The sequence below is a fragment of the Rissa tridactyla genome, chromosome 1, assembly GCF_028500815.1.
Source record: "Rissa tridactyla isolate bRisTri1 chromosome 1, bRisTri1.patW.cur.20221130, whole genome shotgun sequence".
Lineage (NCBI taxonomy): Eukaryota > Metazoa > Chordata > Aves > Charadriiformes > Laridae > Rissa > Rissa tridactyla.
In genome coordinates, this window is record NC_071466.1 from 151,912,656 (window position 1) to 151,936,833 (window position 24,178).

Sequence of the window (24,178 nt, forward strand, 5' to 3'; positions counted from 1 at the left end):
GCCAAAAATCATCTTTTTTCCATCCAGACAAAATTTTAGGTGGAAAAAGGAGGACATATCCAGGACACCCAGATAAATACTAGCCCTAACAATGCCAACTTTTCCACTCCCGATGTTGTTTACACCCACAAAATTAATTGTGGTGCCAAACTGCAAGGGGAGTTGCGACTCCCTTAAACGTGTGGTCTTTATCGGGAAGGCCAAATGAAATCATTCGGAATTATTAGACACATTAACAATGCCCGAGGGTGTCATATATAAATAGCTGACACCTTTAAGCACTGACGCAATAAGGATGGACAAGAACAAGAGGTGATGGTGGTGGGAGGAAAGGTCTTTTTTAGAAGTATCCAAGGTAGAGTAAGTTTTATTACTGGGCTAGAAACGTATAGTATCCCAGGAGTGAATAGCTCACACATTTGATCCGATCTTGGGCTCAGTCCAGCTCCCACTGAAGTTTAATGGGAGTTGGATCAGACCGTTGCACTCACATTTTTTCCATGCATGGAAAACTATTTCCGTTACTTTGAATTACAATACCACTGGCTTTGGATTTTATATAATAAAATAAATCTAGGCCACTGTTTATATTCCAAGAAACTGCATTCTGGGATGCCAGCAAATATATTGCCTGTTGGATTAAAAAAAATAAAATAAAAACTGGACACACTGGTTTAAAAAAACAACAGCTCCTAATTATTAAACATAATTTTTCTTCCTTGTGCTTTTCTGGAGTCCTCAAATATTTGAAGTATGAAAGGTACATATAAATTCTTCTCTGGTGGTTGAAATGGTGGAATCCGTAAAACTGCAATGCTTTATAAGAAACAGAGTTTTAATATAAAAATAATAATCTTCATGACTGGCTCTTTGCTTATTGGCATATTTTGCGCATTTTAAAATTTACAGTAAAAAAAACCACCACCATTGGAATGTCAGCAACAAAGAGGATGTATATTAGCAAACCCTTGTATTTTGGGGACTGGCTTCTCTTGATTGTTCTGACTGCAAATGAACTCTGCAGACGCTGAGAGGCACAGGAAATGTCTTGTGCTAGGAACAGCATTTGTTCCCTGCTTTATGAACTGGATTCTACTAAAATTCCAACGTGGTAAGACTGATTAGCAGACTTTGGTAATGCCTTCTACCCTAGTAGTACGATTTTATTATACTCTTTTATTACCAATGAAAAACACAGAAAATACTTCCATCAGTGAACATACGCCCGCATTCTCGGAGCAAACGTATCTGTGGTTCGCCTATTGCTGGTGAAGAGCATGGCCCCTGGAGTCTGAAATACAGAGCAGCAAAATAAAAGACACCCCACCAAAAGAATGAAACAAAACCACACACATACACAAGCAACAGAGGGAAAGAAATGTCATTGAGGGGTGTTTAATGTTAAAGAGCAACTATACATCTGGGATGGTGGTGAGGAGGATTTAATAGAGCTGAACAAGGTGACCACCTGCATCCACTTCAAAGAGGAAAATCGGCAGCGGCCTGAGGAGTGCTTACGCAGTCATGTGCACGTGTGTGCCTGCAATGCTCCTTTCTACTGACAAAATATGAAGTATATCACTTTTCCGAACATCCCTGGGCACCAGCAGCTTCTCCTCTATATTGACGAATTAATTTTCAACATGGGATTAAAGGGGAAAAAAAATAATAAAATATCCCTCATCCCTGTAATCTGAGCTGGACAGACTTCCCCTTTGCCCAGGCGGTACAGAAGAGCTAGGTGCTGGCTTCTTGGGCGTTCCCAGGCTGCGCACTGGTCAGGTCAGCCACAGGTCGCACCTTCCTTCCTCACAACAGCAGGCTGTAAACCTTCCTCCACCACATTGTGGGTCTGTGCAGCGTCCAGGAATGGTTTACAGCACTCTGGATTTTAAGCCATATTCTTGTAAAGGAGCCTTGGCTAACCTTCCCTCTAACGTGACAAAGCCCTTTAGAGGGATCAAGAATTGGTTCCAAATTTTCCAGTGGGTTCAGTGGGGTGGCAGGGTTTGAAACTCAAGATAATTAGGATTCACCCACACCTGGCTGTAATTTCAGATGTGCGATAACTATGCAAAATGCCGAGATTTACCGCTGAGAGAGCAGAAAGAAGCCACTCTTCTTCTCGCTGGCTTTGTTTCTGTAATGAAATGGTATGTGCTTGTGTGCTGGGGGGAGTTCAATTTGTCAGCACCTCCTCAGCCTCTTCACCCTGACTAAAACATCCAAGGGGAGATGCACCAACAAGACAAACTCCCCAGCAGAACTGCAGGTAATGGCAAACCAGCCGGCCTGAGGGGGGAAATTTCAAAACCCAAAATGTCTCTTAAATAAGCTTCTTTAATTATTATCATCATCTGTTTATTTATACAAATATAAAATATATTTATATAGATTTATATAATATAGATTTGTCGCTTTGGTGGCTCTTTTCATTTACAGACGTACTGGTCGACGATCTCTGTGCACTTTTTACACTTGACGTAACAGCACCAATGGAACTTGCAGTGGCAGCGCTCCACCTGGACACTCTTGAACTGGTCGTAACCCCGGCCACAGCACATCAGCTCGCACCCATCCATGCCCTCCGAGGTCTTGTTGCACAGGCGGCCCTGCGTGCCCAGCGAGCCGGTGGTCTCATTGCGCAGGCAGTAGTCCGGGCTGGGGTCGACGTAGACCAGGTCCTCTTGCGTCGGCATGTTGAAACGGTTGTTCACCAGCTCCAGCTTGCCCTTGCGGCTGATCCTCATGGCGGCAGCGCTGTCATACTTCTCCTTCAGCAGGTCGCCCACCTTGCGGAAGTCAGCCAGCTGCAGCCAGCAGGTCTTCAGGCTGCAGGAGCCCGACACGCCGTGGCACTTGCAGGCCACGTCCGCCAGCTTGTACACAGCCTGCGGGGAAAGAAAGGCAATCAGACAGAGCTGCAATTATTCTTGCTGCACTGGCAGCTGGCTTAATTACCACAAATTCATCGCGTCTTCATAACCGCTTTGATTATCCCCCAATTTCTCTTGTTTCGTCCTTCAGAAGAGACAAAAGTCTCCTCTTCCTCCTGTTGCGACTGTTGTGTTCTTGTTCCCTAAATGCGTCTATTTCTGGTCACGTTGCCTCCAAACGTGACTTCTCCACCCCACCTTCTTTTCCCCCGGCAGATTTCTGACTTGATGGCAGGGTCAGGAGCAAGAAAGAAGGGGAACAGTCCCATCCCTGTGGGCTCTGGAAATTCCCCCAGTCTCAGTGTGCTATTCCATGTTTTTCCCCTCAGAGCTGTAACGAGGGAACACCTGGGAACCTGCCCATTTCCTAACACCCGCACCAGGAACCGAGGCTATCGCTTGCAGGGATACATCTGCATCCTTTTGAAATAAATCCACAGACCCACACCCTTTCCCTCCGCCCCTGCCGAGAGGAGCTCGTTCAGGGGCAGTGTCCGGAGCCGGGCATCGCTTTCCAGAGAGGAGCAAGCCGGCGTTGGTGGTGGTGGTGAGAAGGATGTCCACCTCCGCTCGAGGTGTTAACCAGGCGTCCTCCTCGAAGAGCAAGGGCTGAGCTGCAAGCCCTAACTGCCAACCTGCGCCATCTTCTGTCCAGATACTTCCCTACACGAAGAGGGCTCTCGCCAGGCAGAAAGGCCTATGTTTTAAACAGCAAAGGCAAGCTTTCAGGGCTTTCTTTTCCGACATACTCTCAGCTACGTTTTCGGGAGCCTGCAGGAGCTGTAGATGTATCATACCCCTGAAATATGAGGCATCACCTGCTGCAAGTTGGGAAATCAAAACTTAAACAAATAGTCTTGAAAATTCAGGCCAGCGAGCGTTAAACCCTCAGCAGAGCAAGAATGGGGTGTAAAGGAAACCGGTCGTCACTCTTCCTCCTCCCTGCACTAGCTGGGAGGAGAGAGGAATATCGAAAAATATTCTAGAATAACAAAGCTCAAAGCCTAGGAAAAGAAACTGAAACACAGGTGGGGTTTGCTCTTTCCATGAATTTCAGAGACAGGTACAAAACCGCTAATTATGCGGGATCCCGCCAGCACCCACAGGCACTGACAAAGTTTGCAGAGCAAAGAGCCGACAACCCCATGCCATCAGAGCTAGACTGTCTTACAGCCACTTACCGCCCCTTGGCCCTTGCTCCTCAAGCTCTCACATCTGCTCTCCCACGACCATCCTGTGTCCTGCACATTTGCAGGGCAGTGCCTCTGCCAGATCCCACCTGCCAAGCAGAGCTGTTTGGCATTAGCTGCAAAATCACCACCAGCTGTATCTGGTGGGGGAGATCAAGGAACATGAGGAAAAAATACTAGGGTGTTCTGAAGGAGGAGGCGATATGTCTTCCTGCCAGGTTTTCTACTGAATAAAATAGCCAAACACTGAGGTTTCTTTTCTGCCTCACTCACCGACGCAGAAGAAAGCTTCCCAGCTCTCTGCATTCGCTTGCCAAGGAGTAGGTGATTAAGGCAATTGAGCATACCGCAAGCAAAACCTGCTGCCTACGACTACGTTCTGGACCAGTAGCAAGAGGTCAGAGTTCTCCTACAACAACTGGTTGCTCCTGGTCTAACTAACATCTAGTGCTTCTGACAGCTAGTGAAGATTCAATTTGGCTTAATGGCTAAATCACATGGAGGCCGATCCAGCTCCCAAGAAAGTCAATGGAGTGAGTCCTTAAAACAGAGAAGCTTTAGTTCTGCTCCTCAGAGATCAATTTACTGAGGCAACCCCTCACGATGCAATGTAACAGCTACAGGCTGGGAGTTAAGCACTTGTCTTGGATGGAACTACAACTGCAGAGGACCAACCACACCGTTACTTAAGGATTCCTGCTGTACTATAACCAGACAGAGCTACAGCTGAATTTCCCGAGCCCCAGACACGTACTATATCCTCACTGCATTGTCAGCCTGCTTGTTATAAGCTTGTGTTAGCACTTTTTGGTTATGGTTCTGTCAAATCCCAGGCCACTCATGCCTCCCTTGCCCTTGCATGTGTTTTTATAAAGTATTATGATTCTTCCTAATCCTGGGCTTTGTTCCTTTAGAAAAACACTGCAACTCGATCCCTCTCAGTTAATGTCATGGGACTGAGTTCACTCCGACTTGGCTTTAAGCAACTGATGCTCAAAACATCTGGCCCATGTGGGTAGTAGCTGTGGTGGGGAACGCGAATGCTACCAATTATCACAGGTAAGCATGGCACCACTCAGCCCCCCGTGGCTCCCACTATCAACATCCCGTGGAGGTAACCATAGCTTCAGCCGCTACATGGCTCTCCCGCTCTCCTCCTTTGCTGCCCCAACGGGAAGAAAGCAGAGGAAATTGGAGAATTCCTCTCTGACTGGGCTCGGGTCAAGGTAAAGAATAACAGACCCCACATGCAGTTCTGAGGGCAGGGTCTGATCGATGGCCATGCCACTTAAACAGGTTGAAAATGCCTCTGATGGAAAGGCTTAAAGCCCCTTCCCATAAGCCCAAGTTCTCTTCCAATTCTTTTCTTGCAAGAATGGAAACGGGAAGGGAATTAATGGGGAATTCCTATGTGGTCAATTAGCCAGACCCCCTTCCAGGCTCTCCTGGCACTGGCTTGAGTGACTGATGACTGAGGCCTGCCATATGCCGACTGGGTAAACAGCATGGAAGGACTGACCGCCACAGTCCGCCAGACAGGGCGACAGATAAGGAACAGGGGGGGCAAGTAAGAGAGGGTAATGGAGACCAATTGGAAGAAAAAGACAGATGGAAGGAAAGGATATATTGAGATAACAGCCAAAGACAAACAAACAAGGGCAATAGAGCCAGGAGGCACCAGCACAAGGACTACGATGTGGAGTGAAGGGGTGATGGGGTCAGGACTGCCTGAAAGATAAAAGACCTCTGGTTCCCTCTCGTCCCTCTCAGCTCCCCTTCTGAGAACCACAGAGAGCAGGGACAATCTTTTCTCCTGCCACCAGAGCTCCTCAGAGTTCAAGGAGAACTTTCTCACCCACAAGAAACTGAGTGAGGGGACACACCAAAAGCCTGCCTAGAAATCAGGAGACATCAACTGAAACACCAGCTGGGAAAGTGGGGCAAGGCCATATGTGGGATGGCACCTGGTGGCCACTTCGCAGTGCTCAATGCCGTGTCTTCTGTACTCCTTTCCTTCAGCACCAACTTTCGGGAGTATGGAGTTACACGTGCACCTTCCTGCTTCCAAAACCAGAATCTCAGAAGTTTAGGAATGCAGGACTAGATGGGACCTCCTCGGTTATTAAGTATGATCTCTTGCTATTGTAGGCACTGCTTCAAATAATATTTTCCTTAAATGTATAGAGTGCCTTTTAAAAGCAATTAGGTTTTCAGCCACCATTATTCTGATCGCTATTCCGATGATAAAATATATCTTTTTCTAATTTCCAGTCTAAATGAATTCACTTTATGCCCATTTGCTATTGTGCCAAATTGGCCTTTTGCTTTAAAAGTACTTTTCCGTCCCTATTATTTCTCCCACTAACAGAGACATCAGTCATATCCTCTCTCAGCTTTCACTTTGCTAGGCTAAACATGGCAAGCTATTCTAGCTCACTTTCTTAAGAAAAGATTCCTATCCCTTGGGTCAGCCATAACAAGCCTTTTCTAGTCTGAGGTCATTTTGCTTGGGAATATGAGAACATACAATATTTTGGGGCCTCAGGACAGCTTAATACAATGGCATTAGTATTCCCCCATGTTTTATGAAAAGACTTTCCCTGGTACATTATAGGATATTTGCCGCCTTCCGAGCCACATTACATCTCCAGTCATGTGCAGCTGTCTGCTGCGACCAATTCTTTTCTACTCATTTCCTAATGACCAGAAATGTTTTTCATACAAGACCTCAAATGATGGTCTTAATGTTGTTTTATTGGATGTCATTAGCTGCTGTACAAAATTCAGATTCTCCTCTGTATTCATAATAGCTGCCACCTTTGCATCACCAGCAAATTTCATCAGCCCATTCCTAACTCTTGTGTTGAGGCTGAGAAACAAAAATACTACGTGTTGGCCTTGAGGCAAGTCTTTGAAGAATTCTGCTAATTAAGCTCTGTTAAGATCAAGATACGTCCTTTCGCACAACTTACCGACATCTTTCCTTGAACCAGTTTCTTGTCCATCTCATAGCTGCTGCATTTTTCCTTCTCTTTCCCAATTTAATCAAGCATTTCCCACGTGGGAAATACATTAAACGTCTCGCAGAATCTCAGATAAATGAGACCTATCATATCTATTTTGCCTCTTAGGAAATCGATGATGTTCTAAATGATTGTGTGATCAATCTTTGAAAAATCCTTCTCAAATTATTTCCCATTTTGCCTCTTCTTCTGAGATACCCTTTCCCCCAGGTCCTCCTGTTAATGCTGCTGAGGTCACATTGCCTGTGCTGCCGGGTGCCAGCTCTTTCAGAGTGGCAGGAAAGAAAGTGGCCACTCCCTGTGACTTGAGAGCTTTACGCTACCTGACTTTTGCTTCCACCTTGGTGGTGATAATTTCAATTTCCAGCCTTTCTCCTTTGCTCCCATGCTAATATATTTCTAAGACCCAAGAGGAAAGGCTGCCTGCGGGCCAACCACCACCCAGACCAGACAACCCTGGAAGCCACAGCAATGCCATCTCAGAGCCATCCGGGGTCTCATCTCCAGATCCTTTCATATTCATCCCCTTTCCTGATCCCAGCATCTCCATTCCTCACTACCCCCAAATCTTCATCTACTCAATCCATCCCAAAGCCCCAGCCTCATTTACTCCAGAGCCCTTTGTTCTTCCAACCCTTTTCTGCCACTTGACTCCCATTTGAATTGTTTAACTCAATCCCCAAATCCCCTCCACCAGCTGCCCCCTGCACCATCCCACCCATCCCAGGTCTGCTAGCCCCAAAGGTCAGTACCCTCTACCTGTTGGAACACATCTGCTGCCTCCTCATGCCTTCCTCGCTCCCACAGGGTGCCCTCCTCTAGGCAGAAGTGTCGAGGGCAGAAAAAGACATCTCCACTGTGCAGCAGACACACGGTACCCCCCCGTCATGAGCAACGTCCCCCAGTCTGACTTGAGGCCCCAGGTAAAGCACTCATTTACTTTGGGGACAAAAACTACTCTGTCTTTAGACTCAGCCCCATCCCCATCGAGTAGCAGCCTCCTTTCTACAGCCTCCTCCAATTTGCAAAGGTTAAAAACTTTCATTGTTTATTTTACTACCCTTTGCAAGGTCTGACTCAGCGTGATTTTTTTTAACTGTTCTCACTTCATCTTTACACTTCTTGACCTCTAAGACAGAGCTTTTCGTTATTTATTTGCTATCAGTTCTTTTTTTTTTTTTTCCATTCTTAGTAGGCTCTTGGTCTATTCCTAACAGTTTCTCTGTGGTAGTTATTCATTCAGTGAGGTCTGGATATTCTTCCTACAAGCTTTTTCCTCTTGCTTGGCATGCGGAATTGTAATGGCTTTAGCATCTTTGACTTGAAAAAGTTCCAGACCTCCTCCACTTCGAGTTCCTCGGCTGAGTTTACTAACCGGCTCCTTTAGTTTATCAGAGTTTGTTCTTTGAAATCCACAAGCTTAATTACGCATCAGTTTATACTTCCATTTAATTTAATCTAAAATGACTTGTGTTCATTAAATCTAAGGTTATTTTCTATGGCCATCTGTTCTACAGAGTCTACAAAAACCAAGCTAGAAATAACATCGTCTTTTGCCGGGCCCTTTGGAAAGCTTTTGTCCAGGGTTAGCTGGAGACAGTGAAATCACCTCGAGAGCTTACCTATGGAGTCCAAAGAAGCACAGGCACTGTAGCATTCCAAGCACAATTTAGTTAACTTTCTGCACTATAGTAAAGGCAGGACATCGGTGTTGTTAGCTCTATCCTTAAAGCAGGAGAAAGCTTTCTTCCATCTAAGACTGTATCATCGTGTGAAATCACAGCTCAGTTGGATGCTTGCCCATGTAACAAGAATAACAAGACAGGGTAGTGTTTCGCCCGTGCTACAGAGCAAGTATCTTCTGACTTGGTCTTCTAATACAGATGTTACTACAGTTCAACTGGCGCCTCAAACTATTGGCCATATTCTGTCTCTGGGATCCCTCAAGGCAATAGGACTGGCTGTTAAAAAGTCTCGTAACATATTCTCTCCCTATTTTAGGCAGGGTATTTATTTGTAGTAATCCAAGTTCATGACTCCAGACATATAAGATGTTTAAAGCAAGTAACGCAGAGAAGAATGCCACTTTCAGGCTACTACTCTGTGGAGGAATACCTCCCCCCATTTCTAAGCACATGCAGACCCTCTGCCCTTCCAAGCCAAAAAAAACACAACCCCATACCAAAACCCACTGAGTTCTACAGCTTTCAAGTCCACAGTTTTCCACTTACTGCAAATTTACCCCAACTGGATTTTGCAAGGGAAGAATGGAGTATTTGCAATGCTTCAACCTGACACACTGATTTCACAATCAAAAAAAAACCAGAGCAAATCATCTTCGGTGGCAAAATAAAGCTGAAATTACATGCAGAAAAGAACAGACATATATGGGAAAGATAATTCAGTAACAATTAGAAGTTAGAAAGGGCAGAAAATTGATAAGGGAACTAAGAATATTAGTTGAGAATGTGCAAAAGAGCAAGGCTAAGTACACTTAATAGGATTTTTTAATACACCTTAGAAATAAAATTAACTTCAGAAAAGCTCACTACTAGGGAAGAATGATAAAAATTTTAAACACCTTGTGGAAAAGGCACAAATGTTGAAGTAAGTATTCCTGTTCTACGTTTGGAAAGAGGCAGGATTACACAGTTGTACCGCATATGAATGATGCTACACCTTCCAGGCTATCAATCACAGACAGAGGAATTGCGTAAAAAGCAAACGTGCATACACTGAACGCATAAAAAGGGGGCAAATTCACCTACGTTTACAGCATCAGGGAGACCAGCACCAGAACCCAGCATGTCATTTTGGTATCTAGTTTCTTAAAGGATATGGGAAAACTGGAAAGGGTACACTAAAGTGATGTGAAAATGATTTGATGGCTGATGAGAACATCAGAAAGTGAGAGAGTCTTCAGTGCTGAATCTAGTTTGTCAAGAAAGAGTGGTGAATAAATTACAGTAGATAAATACATCTACGCAGAGGAAATTCTGATTACTAAGAGGCTTTTCAATCTAGCTGTAAAACTCAGAACTGATTGGAAGCTGACGTCAGATGAATTCAAATGATAATGAAGCACAGTGTTGAAACAGGGTGATTAATGATGGTAGCATACTACAAAGGGAAGTGATGGATTCTCCATCCCTAGGGATCTCCAGATCAAAACCGTGCATCTTCTCAGAAAACGTCTGTCACCTAGATGCACGTTATTTATTTTGCCCAATACCAAGGTAACTGAGCAAGGCATAAATTTCAGACATAGCCAGGTAGCCTGATTCAGTGTTTGCTTCTGCCCTGATACTCCCAAAAATCTCAATGATGGCAGTCGAAGAGAACTCCACATGCCAACAGATTCTCCTCTTCCCCACCAGCCTGTCATTTGGGCAGCTCTGGGAAGCCAGTTTCTGAGATGTAAAACTTGAAAGCAGGCCTTGACAAGCACCTAGTTTATTTGGAAAGGGCTTAAACGTCTGTACACGTGTGCCATACAGTGTCTCAACAGACCCAAAAACTCACTGGCTTTAGCTGGCAACGGAAGCCTGCCATTAAAGCTGGAACATAATATTGTCCATATAGTCTGTAGTAGTCACAAAAATGAAGAAAATGTGACCATACACTGTTTCAAGGGAGTCACTGGGGGATCGTTGGACTATCCCTCACCAAACCTACAAGTAATTTGGTATCTAGCTATCTCAAGCCTTCTGAATCTGAGAAAGAGGAAAAGGTCAGCATTGGTCTTACCCTGCGACCAGCCTCGTTGTTCTGCAAGTTCATCAGCATGCGAGCCTGCTCCTCTGAACCTCTCACGTAGTTCTTCTCCCTCTCCTTGGCATCCACAAACTCCTTGGCAAATCGATATCCATACTCCACGTTATCCCCGCAGCCACCCCACAGCCAGTCTCGGGGCAAGTCCTTGGGCCGGGCGGTCCGGCTGCAGCCACAGCTGGAGAGCTCTCCTTCACGGCAAGCCCGGCTGATGGCGTTCACCACCCCAGCAGCGCTGACGGCGTAGGTGAAAGCGGTCTCTCTGCTCCCTGTGAGAGAGACGTGAGAAGCAAATTAACGAGGGACAGATCTCATTGAACAAACGCAACGCGCAGCAAGAGGCAAGCAAACGGGCTACGGGCAGTAGGACCATGGGGCACTCTGAGAAGCTGCAAAGAATTAGCTGGAACAAAGGAACGGCGTGGTCAAGTGCAAGGGCACCACCCTGTTCTGGTAGAGGAGGAACTGTGCTAACACATGCTTGCATCCCGTTTTTCTTTTCATTTCACAATAACAGCTCCAGTCAATTGACAGTCCAGAGCTGGCAGTTTCTGTGTAACCAGGATCAAAACCAAATCTGATTCTCTGACACAATCCAGGGAAGGGGCTGAGATTCCTTCTGTCACCTGCAGGAACATTCTTGGGAAGAACTTGTAGGTGCTGCTCCTCAAGGGTTATTATTTTTATTATACTTATGTTTGACCATTTCAGAGCCCTGGAAACTCCAGGCCTCGCCCAAAAGAAACAGCGACACCATAGGCAGGGAGTGCTCAGCCTCCTTCCCCTCGGATCAACCCTTCACTATCCTCTCATTTCAACCTGGAGGAAACTCTCAAGCAGCAAGAGGGTTATTCACTTGCTGAAAATACAGCTGCTGCCTCAGCCACCGACTCTGCCAATAATCACTGAAAACGACTAATGAGGCTGGGTCTGTGCAAGAGGAGCGTTCTGGTTGAGCCAGATATCACTCTGGAACAGTTTTAATTTAATTGGGACAAGCACTCTTTATGGGCATCTTAGTTCATCGACCTTATTTTGGTTTACATAAGGTCAGCTGAGAAGCGTTTTGAGACAAACTGAAGGAAACCCATTTTTACACTAAAGCATCAAGGCAGAGGCTGTCCCAACGCCTACAGAGCTGCAGTGCTGGAACAAGTAAAACTTTCCCATGTAGACAATAATAATAAATGAAAAGACTTTCCATTAGCAGGTTTACTAGAGACTGCTCTGCTTGGAGTGGGTTCTCTATACCACTTAGACTCTGAGCCAAGCAGCTGGATCAGGTCTCCAGCTATGTATTCCTGGCAGTGGTTCAGCCTAAATTTGACCGGGGCATCAATGCAGCCAGAATACTGCATGAGGCTAAGCGTGCTGCCCCAGCGAGTGCTGTGGGTCTAAAAGGGGGGAAAAGAGGGGGATGAGGAGAAGGATGCAGCCCACACCTGCACTCTCACCACACGGTGTAATAAATAGCTAAACCAACACCTTCAGAGTCATTGTGTGCGACACCGAACTTTCAGGTGATAAAGAGAACAACTGCCAAAGCTTCACTGGAATAAGCGATCTGATTGTGAATGGCTACTGACACCAAACCCCAGCAAGAGGCGACCCTCTAATGCTCTCAAGCAAATTTGAATGGCTTCAGAAGGCAAGGCAGATCCTCCAAGAACAGTTTGTCACCAGCCCACGGGGCTCTCAGTGCCAGCTCCCTCAGTGGGACTGAGCTGATGCTTTTGGTATGCTCTTGTTCCAATTTGCATATGCTGACAATCTGTAATTAATAGCAGCTTATCACCAGCTTAGTGGTAATGACCCAAGACAAAGGCAAGGCTGTGAATGGCATCCACCTTGCCGAACAACTTGTGATTTGTTTTTTTTCCCCTCTAAATGAGAGTTGTACACTAAGGGCTTCTGCTCTGGAGCACAGCACAAGGCTGATAAAACACTACAGGACACATAATATAGAAGGGAGGGCCTTACTAACAGCTCATAAGGAGAGGACTATGGCCCCCAAACCTCCCTGGTTCGAGAGGTAAAGAGGAGTGACTCCTAGTTAAGGTAATTCAGCTGAGACTGGCCCATAAGGGAGCTGCGGTCATTTTTCAGCAACCAAAATCAAGCTTTTACTCATCTAGTTCGTTTCGCATGTTATGGGTATTTTAAGGTAATGGTCCAATGTACAGTTTTGCCCCTACCAGTCTGTGCCTGTACGATGAGAGCCCTGCGGACACACCAATTGCCCTATTAAGTAGAGCACTCCCTGCATCCATAGAGATTAAAAAACACAGAAGGAAAGGACCTCCCAGTGTTACAGCTTGTGCAACAGAGTCTGCATGGCTCCAGGTGCATAGCATCCTTACAGCTTGCTTGAGATCTCTGCACTTTAACTTCCATATTTGAACCACCTCCACGTTCCAGACGTAGCAGCACAACAACTCGCCGTGCAGCCCCTGGACCCGCGTGAGTTGTTTAGGCTGGTGAGGATGGTGGTGGGAGAGGCTGAAACAAGCCACGTTGGGTTTTTTCCCCCCGCCCCTTGCTGCCCACAAAGCAGAACAAACCACGGTGCTCGGTAGATGTAGGTTTGGAGGACTGCAGCTTGGTGTGGGAGGCGGGATCGGATGTGTGCATGAAACCCCGTGTTAATAAAAAGCAAATCTGTAGCTGGCAGCTGGGGGCTTACACACCCTAGTATTCTCCGCTCTCCTGCAACGCCTTCCAGCCTCGGAAAAGTATTTAGGTTTTCGCTGATCATCTCAAAATTCACTCCAGTTCCATACCTCTGTGCCATCACCTCAAAGGACAGGGGTGTTACTCCCCAAATTTGTGCAAACAGAGGTTACAGAGACAGTCAGGCAGTAACCCACCCCCACCACCCCCGTTCTGCCCCCTCCCACGCCGCACCGAGCTCTCCCGAAGGACGATACGGTGCCGGCGGCTGCGGTCCCCGGGATGCTCCGGTCCCCGGGATGCTCTGCCCGCCGTGGTGGAGCTGCGCGGAGCTCTGCTGCCCTCCTGTGCCCGCCGGCCACCCGCCGCCGGCAGCGGGACCGGGAGCCCGGCGACGCGGCGACTTTTTTGGGGGGAGGGGGCGGTCCACGGGCGAGGATGCCAGGGTGGGCTGTACCCAGGCAAGGTGTCAGTCCCCACGGCTTGCTTTTCGGGAGCTGCCAGAAGAACTGACTCCAGTTGGGAGACTGACACAAAGATGATAAAAATGTGTGGCTCTTAACTTTTCTGATGAAAAAGTTTTAGTTTCAACTTATTTTTTTTTAAAAGCATTTCCCTAAAGTTTGGCAACCTCGATGAAAAACGAGGGAAAATATTTCTCTTTGTTCTCCTCTTTCATGACTTTTTTTTTTCTTTTTGCATTTGAAAAGGCAGAAGAAGTAAGATCTTTGGCTTCAGAAATGACTGGACTAACCTGGAAACCCCAGCCTTGCCTTTAGGATTGCACCAAAGGAGATATATTCTCTCTTCCCCTGAGGAAATTCTAACACGACCTTTTTTGGGTGCTCTGTTGTCTCCCTCATAAATGTAGCAGTAATGAATGTGTCTGTCTATAATGTATAGAGATACACACACATAGGGTGTAAAATCTGTACTGACATAACAAGAAGCAACTTCAGAAGGACAATTTTCATACACTGCCAGATATCATTACTGAATAAACTACATTTAAAAGGTAAGAGCAATTCTCATGACAACACAAACACCAGCAAGAAACAGTGCTAAAAAGCAGCCTACTTCAGTGCTATGGGTGCCTCTAAAAAAGCTTTGTATCATCAGACTGCCTCGTCTCTATGAAATGCACAAAATGAAGGTGTAATGATTAAACACAGACCAACCGGGTCTCCCGTTTCGAAGCTGAGCCAAGTTCTGCAAGGGGGAAAGGAAACAAATCTTCCAGGTTTCTGAGTGAACGCTCTTGCAAGGATCTCCCAGGCTTTGGACTTGGCCAGGGCAGGTTCTCCTCCCCTCTCACAATCTAGAGCAGCTCCAGAAATGATATAATATATGCCATGCCTGCATCGGTGGGTGGGCAGCCGAGGGTTGTTGGCATACTATACACCTTCTGGGTCCTTCTTATCTCTTTTTCCCTCCCTCTCCACAACACTCTGGCATGCCTCTGCACTCTTGCAGATATTCTGGTCTCCAGACCTTTCTCGTGCCATTGGCACAGAGTACAGAAAAAGGGCTGTGGTCCAGAATTGGGGCTCAGAGGTTGAGAACAGGAGACAGGCACACAGTATGAACCCAGGGAAGAATGACTTTATAGCTGACACAACCTGAGAGATTGAAAGGCTTTGTTTTCTTCCCCAGCACGGAAAATAGATTTGCTGAAATGATGAGCAATGCCTCATTACAAAGGAGGATAAAGCCAAAGCGGAAGGTGGAACTAAGAGAAGAGGCAGCATCCCCCTCCACAGCAGCTTATCACTAACATAGACAACAGCGATGAATCATCATAGAGCCTGTAATACCCCAGGCCACCTTTGGTGACATTTTTTTTACTCCTCTTCTGTGCTGGCTTGTGTTGGAGTATAAACATCTGAACATGCTCTGATCATAAAATCTAAAGGAGCCGGGTTCAAAACTGTTTTGTTAAGATAGGTTTTTAAACAGCAGGAAAGCGCAGGCAGTCACCTCACAGACACTACCATCAGCAGATTCCTGCTAGAGATACTACAGTACTCCTAACAAACAAATGCAAGCACAAACTAAGCAATAGCAGCAGGACTACAGGACACGCTCATCACATACCCAAAACACCTCTTTCCCCATCTAAACCCAAATTTGCTCCAGTCTAACAGGATCAAGTCCATTTTAGACAGGAGGAATCTCCCCTCTTCCACTGTCCACTCTGGTCGCTTCTTCCCATACACCCTCTGATCCTTCCTGACAGCTTTTAGTCCTGACAGCTCTGATCTTTCCTTTCGCTCAGTTCATCCTTACTTCTTTTCCAGACGTGGACCCACCCACTGGACCAACCTGGGGCTGCAGGAAGATACTGAGGAAGAGGATGAAATTTACTCCAGAAGGGGAGATCCTGATTTTCTTGTGTCCTTGTGGAGTCACTAGGATCTCTTTGGGGATCCCCATTCTTTGGGATAAGTTACATGCGAGGGAGGGACACCAGAAGGGAGAGATGGGGGGGGGGGGGGGGATATTTTCTCTCCTTTCCCCTTTGGTGAATGAAATTTCAGCACAAGTTTTAACAATCTGTGATTGCATGCAGCCTCATCTGGCCACCACCCTTGCTATCAGAAAGAGGGAGATCAAGGATGCACAGATGCCTTGGATGTGTGTCAGCAGCTGAAAGTATGTGTCAGGAAATGGCAATTCCCAGGGGAGTACCCCAGAGAAGTGGGGATTTGTTGGGGTATGAGCTGGGCAGAAAGGGAGGAATTAGAATGGCTCTGGTGGGCTGAATTAGGAATTCTGAAAGGTTGAGTAACAGATGCAGAAATATCCCTAAAATTCTCTAGGATGACACGTAAGAACTTCATGATCAAAGGGAAGGGATCACAGGACTTGGTTCTCCTGGTGCCCTATCGCCTTGACGCCCCAGAGGTATTAAAGATGCACCTCTCCGTGTCCAGCTGCCTGTGCTTGTGAAGTGTTTTCCCTGACCTCACAACCGAGAAATAGTGCTGGTTCTTCAGTGTAAATGATTGGCTTTGTGGGTGGGAAACAAAACCTCTTCACACAGGGCTTGGAGAGAGTGTGTGTGCGCGCATGTGTGTTTGTGTGAGTGGCTGTTTTAACACCTTTTCTTTATTGTCCTGGCTGTCGGACACATCAAACCGAGCCCGGATTTCTCAGTTTCATGCCATCAGATGATTGCATTTCAAAAGGAACTGGGACAATGTAGCTAGGTCACACCTCAATTCAAGTGCAGCAATGGCCTGTCAATGCGCCTCTTACGGCCAGCAGGGCAGGAATTATAAAAATCTCTTAGGTTTACACAGAAAGTGGCAGAACAGGGAGGGGGGGAAGATCCCATGCCAAGGGAGTCCATATTTCCCACATCTCAGGGCTGCATTCCCTGTCCGAGGGCACTCCAGATGCTGGGAATGATAACACGGGTCCATTGTTCCTGGCTCCAGCTTCTTCCCTCCCTCCCTTTAAACAAGCACACAGAACAAAAGCAGCCCCCCTCTTCCTGACCTTCCCATGGCTCCCCAAAGACAGTGTGCCCCCTGTCCCCCTAGTCCCCCCGCTAGCTCCTGTCCTGCCGCCGCTCAGGTGCAGTCCTGCCACGGGCAGCACCAGCACACCAGGGAATGGAAAAGCTCATTAAAGGCAGCTTTAGGAGCAATGCTAACGGGGCTCACCGCTCCTGCATGTGTACTTGAAGAAAGGGAGAAAGCTGCACCGGGGCTGCCGGCCTGCGTCCCGCACCTGCCCGGCGCTGGTTGCTCCTACCTATTTTCATGACCCTCCCGAAGACGGAGGTGTTGTCCACCGTGCTGCAGTTCCACCGCCGCTGCCGAAACTGGTACTGGCACTCCTTGATGGCACTGCGGGCCCCTTCCCCGATGAACACCATGTGCTCCTGGTAGAGCTGGCAGAGCTTGCGCTGCCCGGGGGAGAGCCCCGGCAGCTGGCTGCACACCGGCTGCGCGCCGATGATGTACATCTCAGGTCTCTGGATGGGGTTCATGGCCAAAGACCTAGGATGAGAAAAACATCCAAGGGAGTCTGGAGGGGAGAGGCCCCTCCACCAAACGCCCGGCACCTTTCCCCGCCAGCCCGGTCCGGCCCCGCTCCGCTCCCAAAGCCCGGGCGCATTTCTCATGTCAGCTGCCTCCCTCTACGGCTCTGCCAGATGCGAGGCTTTTCCAGGGCTCTAGCGGGAGAAACACAGCTCGTTTGTAACCTGAGTTTAAACACAGAGGACACCCGGGATGGGGAGGGGGCAAAGAGAAAGCTCAGCACTTTCTCTGCAAAAAGAAGAAAGTGAGATGCTTTTTTTTTTTTTTCTTTTTTTCCTCTTTTGCAGACCGCCAGCGAGCGATGCCTGCCTTCAAGCCGGGCTATTTTCCGCTCTTTAGGGGAAGGGGGCTCCGCGGCTGCTCCCGGGGCTTTTGGCAGCGGGTAGGAAACCTTACCCATCCTCTCCTTACGCTCTCCCCACCATCCCAAAGCCCGGGCGGGATTTCAGCGAACCCGTACCAAGGGAGTACAGAAATGTCTGGAGGAGAGGGGTTGCGTCCCACGTCCCCCAAAATTGGGCAAGGGACGGAGGGGAGGCGGGGGAACCTGGAAAGAAGCGAGCTGCTGCCGAAGAAGCCCGGCAGGCAGATAAGTTCCCGCTCCGCCGCCCGCCCCCAGACGGTCCCCGGTTCCCGGTCCCCGTCGGCGGACAAAGGCTCCGCTGGGCTCCCCCCCGCGCCCTTCACTCACCACCAGGAGTTGGCGTCGGCCACCGGCGAGGTGCAGCTGCAGAGGAGGGCGGCGGCGAGGGCCAGCCTCGGCCCGGTCATGGTGGGCTGCGGGCGGCGGCGGCGGGGCTGGGGCAGCCCCCGCAGAGCCGGCCGCCGGGACGGGGCGCCCTGCGGAGAAACGCCGAGGAGAAACCCTTGGAGCGGGGCCTGCGTGCGGCCGGGGGCGCGGCGAGCACAGCCCGGCTGCGGCTGCCGCCCCCTCCCGCCCCCGCAGGACCCTCCCCCGGCCGCCGCCTCCCGGGGGCTCCGGCGGCGGCCCTGCCTCCCTCCGTCCCCGCCCGCCCGCCCTCGGCCCCGGGGCAGGGGCCGCGCCGCCGGGATTCCGCCGCCACCGACGGAGCCTCCCCGTCCCGCCCCGGGGGGAGCGAGGGGACCTGTGGGACTTGCCGTCGGGAGGGACCCCCGGAGCCTCCGGGACGGCCCCGGCTTGGCCGCCTTTGATGCTCCCCCCGCGGTCCGTGGCGTGGCGTGGAGCCCCGCCACCGCAGGTGCGCGGGGGAGCCGGCGGGGCACATCAAAGGGTCGCGCTGGCCCCGACGCCTTTGTAATGCAGGGCCGGCTCGGAAATGAGCCGCCCCCCTCCCCAAAACGGCCTCCCCAAGGGCCCCACGCCGTGGCACCGGCCCCACTGCCCGGGCGGGGGGTCTGCGGGGCTCGGCTGGGCTGCCGGCGACAGCGCGGATAGATGGGGTTGGCACCAGAGCCTAATGGCTTTATGGGCAGGGGAGGTGGACAGCAGAAAAGCTTCAAAGGCTCCTCTTTGTCCAAACACCCCTCTCCCTTCCCAGCTCAACCCAGCGGGAACCTCAAAGGCAGGGGCAATCCAGCAGCTCCTCATCCCTTTTTCCCCCCCAGACACCAGCAGAAAGCAAACGCAGGCATCCTGGACCCGTAACTGTCCTTGTAACAAATGCTCCTCGCACCCTGCCTCCCTCATGCCATGGGGAAACAGACACCTTATCACACCATCCACACCACTGCCGCCTCCATCTCCACACGGCCTCCCACCGTCCTGTCCTACCCCACGTCACACTGTCCCCACCTCTCCGCCACGGACAAATGACCCCCGCTTCTCTCCCACACAGCCTCCTCACCAGGCCTGGCGTCCCCCCGACCCTGCCCCTGGGGCGGCGGCTCCCCGAAAGCAAGGCTGAACGTGCGGGTCCCCTCCAGCAACTCCCAAGCCGTGGCCACGGCGTCCGTGGTCCAAGATCCGCAAGTACCCGGCCTTTCACTCTGCCTCACGAGCGGTGCCCGAGACATGAATCACCAGCCTCGGCAGCTCAGACCACTGAAGTATATTTTTTATTGAATTCCTCGCACCCGCCACGGTGGACTTGCTGTGTTTGTTTGCAGCACGCTTCGCTTCCTCTCCCATCCAGATGTGCTGTACCTGCAGCTGGTGGCCCATCTCACCTGGCAGGCAGATGTGGGGCTGCGAGTGCCAGAATTAGCCTCAGGACAAAAAAGCCTTGTGTGACCTCGTCGGGAGGGGAGTTTTACTGCTCGGGCACAGCAGGATCCACATCTGAAGAAAACAGGGTGACTTTATTCGCATCTTCTATATCCTCCCTTTCCCTCCTCCCACAGCTCCAAGCGTGACGGAGGGATGGCGAGCTGTATGTGTGTGTAGCCACGCATACGTGTTTTGGGTCTGTTTCTATAGGGAATAGACAGAATGGAAAGTTTATCTCCCGGAGTCTGGGGAGGAAGGAAGTTGTGTATGGATGAATGACTTTTCCATGACAAACAATGAGTCTGCACAGACATGGTGTGATGTCACCTAAAGAATTTCCAAGCCAGCCTCAGATACAGAAAACCTTCTCGCTGGCAGAGAAGAGAGCGTCCCACCTTTCCATCTCACCACAGCCAGAAGGAAGAACTAGGGCAGGGAAAAAAAAAACAACAACCAAGCCTTGCTGTCTCACACAAGGCATGCACCATGTAAATAGATGACATGATGGGAGAGGTGTATCTCCAAGCTTCGCCCTCACCAAGTCTCCTCACAGACTCTGAGAGAGGAGTAAACCGTGGTGAGCTGCCCCGGTGCCTCTCCCAGCCAGGAATGTGAGGCGGCACCAGCCGATGAAGCACTTCCACAAATAGGGGTGATGTCAATGTCCGTGTTCGTATGAGTTTCTCCGGGCGCATGTGCAGAGCCGCAGCACTCCACGGGGCAACAAGGATGAACCACCACATGGCCCTGGACCGGTGGTCCACCTCCGGCACTGTGGCATCATGGAAACGAAAACCTTTCCAGCTGGTAAAGCCTGGGAGATGCTCACAGGAAATTTTGTCCAGAAACACATGGCATTAATTACACATTTTAAGTACTAATATTCAAAGGCAGCTGATGGTTAACAACGGCAAAATGTTGAGAATACTGCTAGTGGCAATTCAAGCTCCAAAAAGCACCAGCAAAGCGATGATCTTATTTTGAAACACGAGACACAAAAATTGCCATATGGGATAAGATCGCTTATCCAGCCAACCTAATATCCTGTCAAAGGCGGCAAATAAAGGACATGCTTCAGTGTGAGATGCCTGAAATTCTGAACTCTACCTAAATTCTGCTGCTGGTGAGAGCGACTGCCATTGAGTCAAGATGTGAATTATGGAAGCGACTCCTTTTTAATGTGCTGGAAATAATTTCGTCACTGGCTGCGTTTATGACTTTAGATAAAGTGGTAATAGCAGGTGGGGCGTTGTTGGAGGGATTTAGCCTCAGCCAGCAGCTTCCAGACTGAAAGCTGTAAAGCACTTGGCCAGTGGTCCAAAGAATACTGTCTAAGCCCTCTTCCTTGTGCCTGTTTCTACTTGCCACCAAAATCTTGAAAGCGAGCTTTGGATTTTATAAATAAAAAACTTGGGTTTTAAGCCCAAACAGCTTTGTCAAGGTTGTTTGCCAAAGCAGGGCTGGGTGGCAGAAGTCAGTGAAATTTTGTGAGGACGAGAGGTGGGGTGAAGCAGGGCTGCTGCAGGGCTGGGATGAATGGAGCCAGCGAGGTGTCAGGTAAGAGACAGGGGTAAGGAGCTGCTGGCAGGTAATCCTGAATGACTGACTGAGATGCTGGGAGAGTCATCAGGATTTGGGTGTCTCAGGGGAAGGAGGCTAGGAGCGAGCAGGACTTTGGGATGGCTCTATACAAGTGACATGAAAGAGTCACTACACCAACAGGTATAAGGGAGGCCCTGGAGAAAGCTGGTCTCACCCCCTCTTCTGTCCCCTGGCTAACCCCTGTCTCAAATCCAGGAGAGCCCAACCTCACCCCAGGCAGACCACCCCTCCTGGTCATCACCCCTGTCCATTCCCACTGTCCAAGAGACTCCCGCTTTCATCCCAAACCATCCCTTCCCCGCAGCAGCCCACTCAGACCAACTCATACTGCTCCTGCTACAGAAAGGGCCAATAGACAGAACTCTGAAACTGAGGGTTCCTCCTGCTTCTGCTGGAAAAGGCCCTATCCCACCCCTTCGAGTGGGCCTGGGTGACTCAAATGGCAGCAGCGAACCCATGCTGCGCCCTGAGCACTGATGCTTTCACCCAGACCACTGAGGATCACCTGGGCCATAAAGGGAGCTGTCGCCTGAACACAGGACATGAATCTCAGCCTTCAGATTAAAGGTCTCGTGCTCCCATCTTAGGTCTAGCTGCTCCCTGCTTAGAGGCAAAAGCAGCGGCAGCAAGCCCACGTCTTCATAAAGCCTTGGCATTCTGCTGCATTCAACAGTCTGCTGCCCTAGGCAACTGTCTGCCGTGTTGCCTGGCTGCCTAAAATTAGTACCTGTGTTTGCCTTTGTTCGATTTTCAGAGGTGACAACTGTGCATGAAGCACAAATTTACACATCGAGTTTCCAAAGTCACGGCAGAGCAGCTGGAGGGTTATCACCGCTTTCCCAATACCGTCTCCGCCGCCTTTGCTGGAGGAAAGCTGCAAGACTCCCAGAAAGAAGTGGAGGTCATGTCCATGAGATCATTTGCAAAGATTTGGCAGACTGTGAAAAAAGTTGAACCCTGTCTGGATGACAGCCCCGATAAATTAGAGAAGGAGTTTACTCACGCAAATTCCTTGTCCTACCCTTATTGTATTCCGAAAATTTGGGATGTCCCCAAGTGTGACACAGATCTTTATGACGTGCTATAAGGAGTGCTGAAAGAATATGTAAGTCTCTTTCCACATAACTTCAATGATCCTCTTTTCTGCATCTTGTCCAGTTTCTCCCGGACCGGGGAGAACTGGGAGACATTCTTGGTCAAGAGCCTCTTTCAAGTTCCTGTTTATTCTTGCGATTCGACTATGGTTCAATGCCTGTTTTTCATGCCTCACAACGTCCAGTGCATCCAGAAACATTTACTGCTCTCTCTGACATAAGACACTTACTCAAGATGGGAAAAATATTCACTGAAGTAGAGTCTCCTCTACTTAAGGAGCCAGTAGAGACACGTTACCCGGGAAGGAGGATTTGCATGTGCTGCTCAAAAGGGAACCCCTGCCCTCTGGTTCTGTGCCGTGGACCTGCCAGCTGATGGCACCAAGAGATGTAGTGTAACATCCTGCTTTACGTCTGCTTCTGGCAGCCCGGCTTGGTTTTAATGACAGTTCTTACTAAGACTTTAGGAATCTCATTAAAGTCGCATACCTGCCCATTCAGCTGAACCAGTTTTAGAGGGAGTGTAGATCTAAAAAAAAAAAAATAATAAAATCCCTTGAAGCTAAATGCAGCCCTCACACAGAAACCTAAATCATCTTTTATCCCACCGCCCTTCACTCATTTGGTGCTGTGCTGCTCCACTGCCGACAACCTGTCCCTCTCAGCACCATACCTCCATGTTGCTGTACTGGTGTCAACCTTCCCAGATCTAAATGTGTTGTTTTATTGGTATTGTGATTATTACTTAAACAGCAACTGGAGTGACCCTCATAGGTCCAGATCCAGCTGGGCCGTTACAGAAGGTGTAATAAAACCTTCTCAAAGTATCCCAGCACATCAGCCCTCCATGTCCACCTCTTTTGTCTCGACATTGCCTTGCCTCGTTGAATCGTTACACGCTGTCTGTCTCCGCTGGAAGGGCAGATTATTCCTGCCTATGTCCTGCTTGTTTCTTTTGGTACTTATACACTGAGTTTTATCTCCTGATGTGCTCATGTGCTACCTTTTTCTGCATCTCATCACCTGTCACCCCTGCTGACAGATCCAGATTTCCTTTCACCACTACCTTGCTCTTTCATTTTTCCATGACTCCCCTGGCCAATGACATCCAGTCTCACTGTCACCAGGGCATGCAGTGCCGCAAATGCCAAGATATACCTGCCAGTCTCAGCAGACCCAGTGACAGTTGTCCCTGAAGTGCCACACCAAGGAGAGCAAGAATGGAGGAAGGTTGCAAGTATTAGACAACAGAAGAGGCCAGCTACTAAATATTTTCACCGTTTAAAAACAGAATAGGCAAAAACGATAGTGATTCTATGAATAAAACAGCTTCTCATCAGCAAAAGACACAGAATATATGTAAATCCTTATGAACGTTGTAATTTATGCCACAATATTTCACATGACAGGCAACGAGCTCACCTGGAGCAAGACCATCTCACCCATTACAAGAAAAAAGAAGCAAACTCCAAGGATAAACCTGGACACGACCCTCCTCCCTCTCAAGGTGATTCAGCGGTAGTTGTACTCGTACAGCAGATTAAATCCCAGTGTTGAGCCAACCCGGTCCACTGAGACCAGATGTCCCAAAGAAAAGTGCAAGAGACTCAGCAGCAACCTGTGGAGCACCTGCAGAAGCTGCGTGTGCTGAAACA

General features: G+C 49.0%; 1 protein-coding gene across 3 annotated transcripts in view; it reads right to left on the reverse strand.

Annotated features, from left to right (window-relative positions):
- Positions 1-490: 490 nt before the first annotated feature.
- The window catches only part of WNT5B (Wnt family member 5B), a 75,884-nt gene continuing 52,196 nt past the window's right edge, over positions 491-24,178 (reverse strand). For 2 of the 3 annotated variants that reach the window (XM_054222597.1, XM_054222590.1), the window contains exons 2-5: positions 18,331-18,479; positions 17,350-17,597; positions 10,897-11,189; positions 492-2,891 (exon numbers count right to left, since the gene is read on the reverse strand). In XM_054222597.1, coding sequence (XP_054078572.1) covers positions 2,433-2,891; positions 10,897-11,189; positions 17,350-17,597; positions 18,331-18,410 — 1,080 coding nt within the window. In that variant the 5' untranslated portion in view covers positions 18,411-18,479 and the 3' untranslated portion in view covers positions 492-2,432. Of the gene's footprint in view, positions 2,892-10,896; positions 11,190-17,349; positions 17,598-18,330; positions 18,480-24,178 lie in introns of all 3 variants that reach the window. The other variant, XM_054222580.1, reaches the window with a different exon arrangement.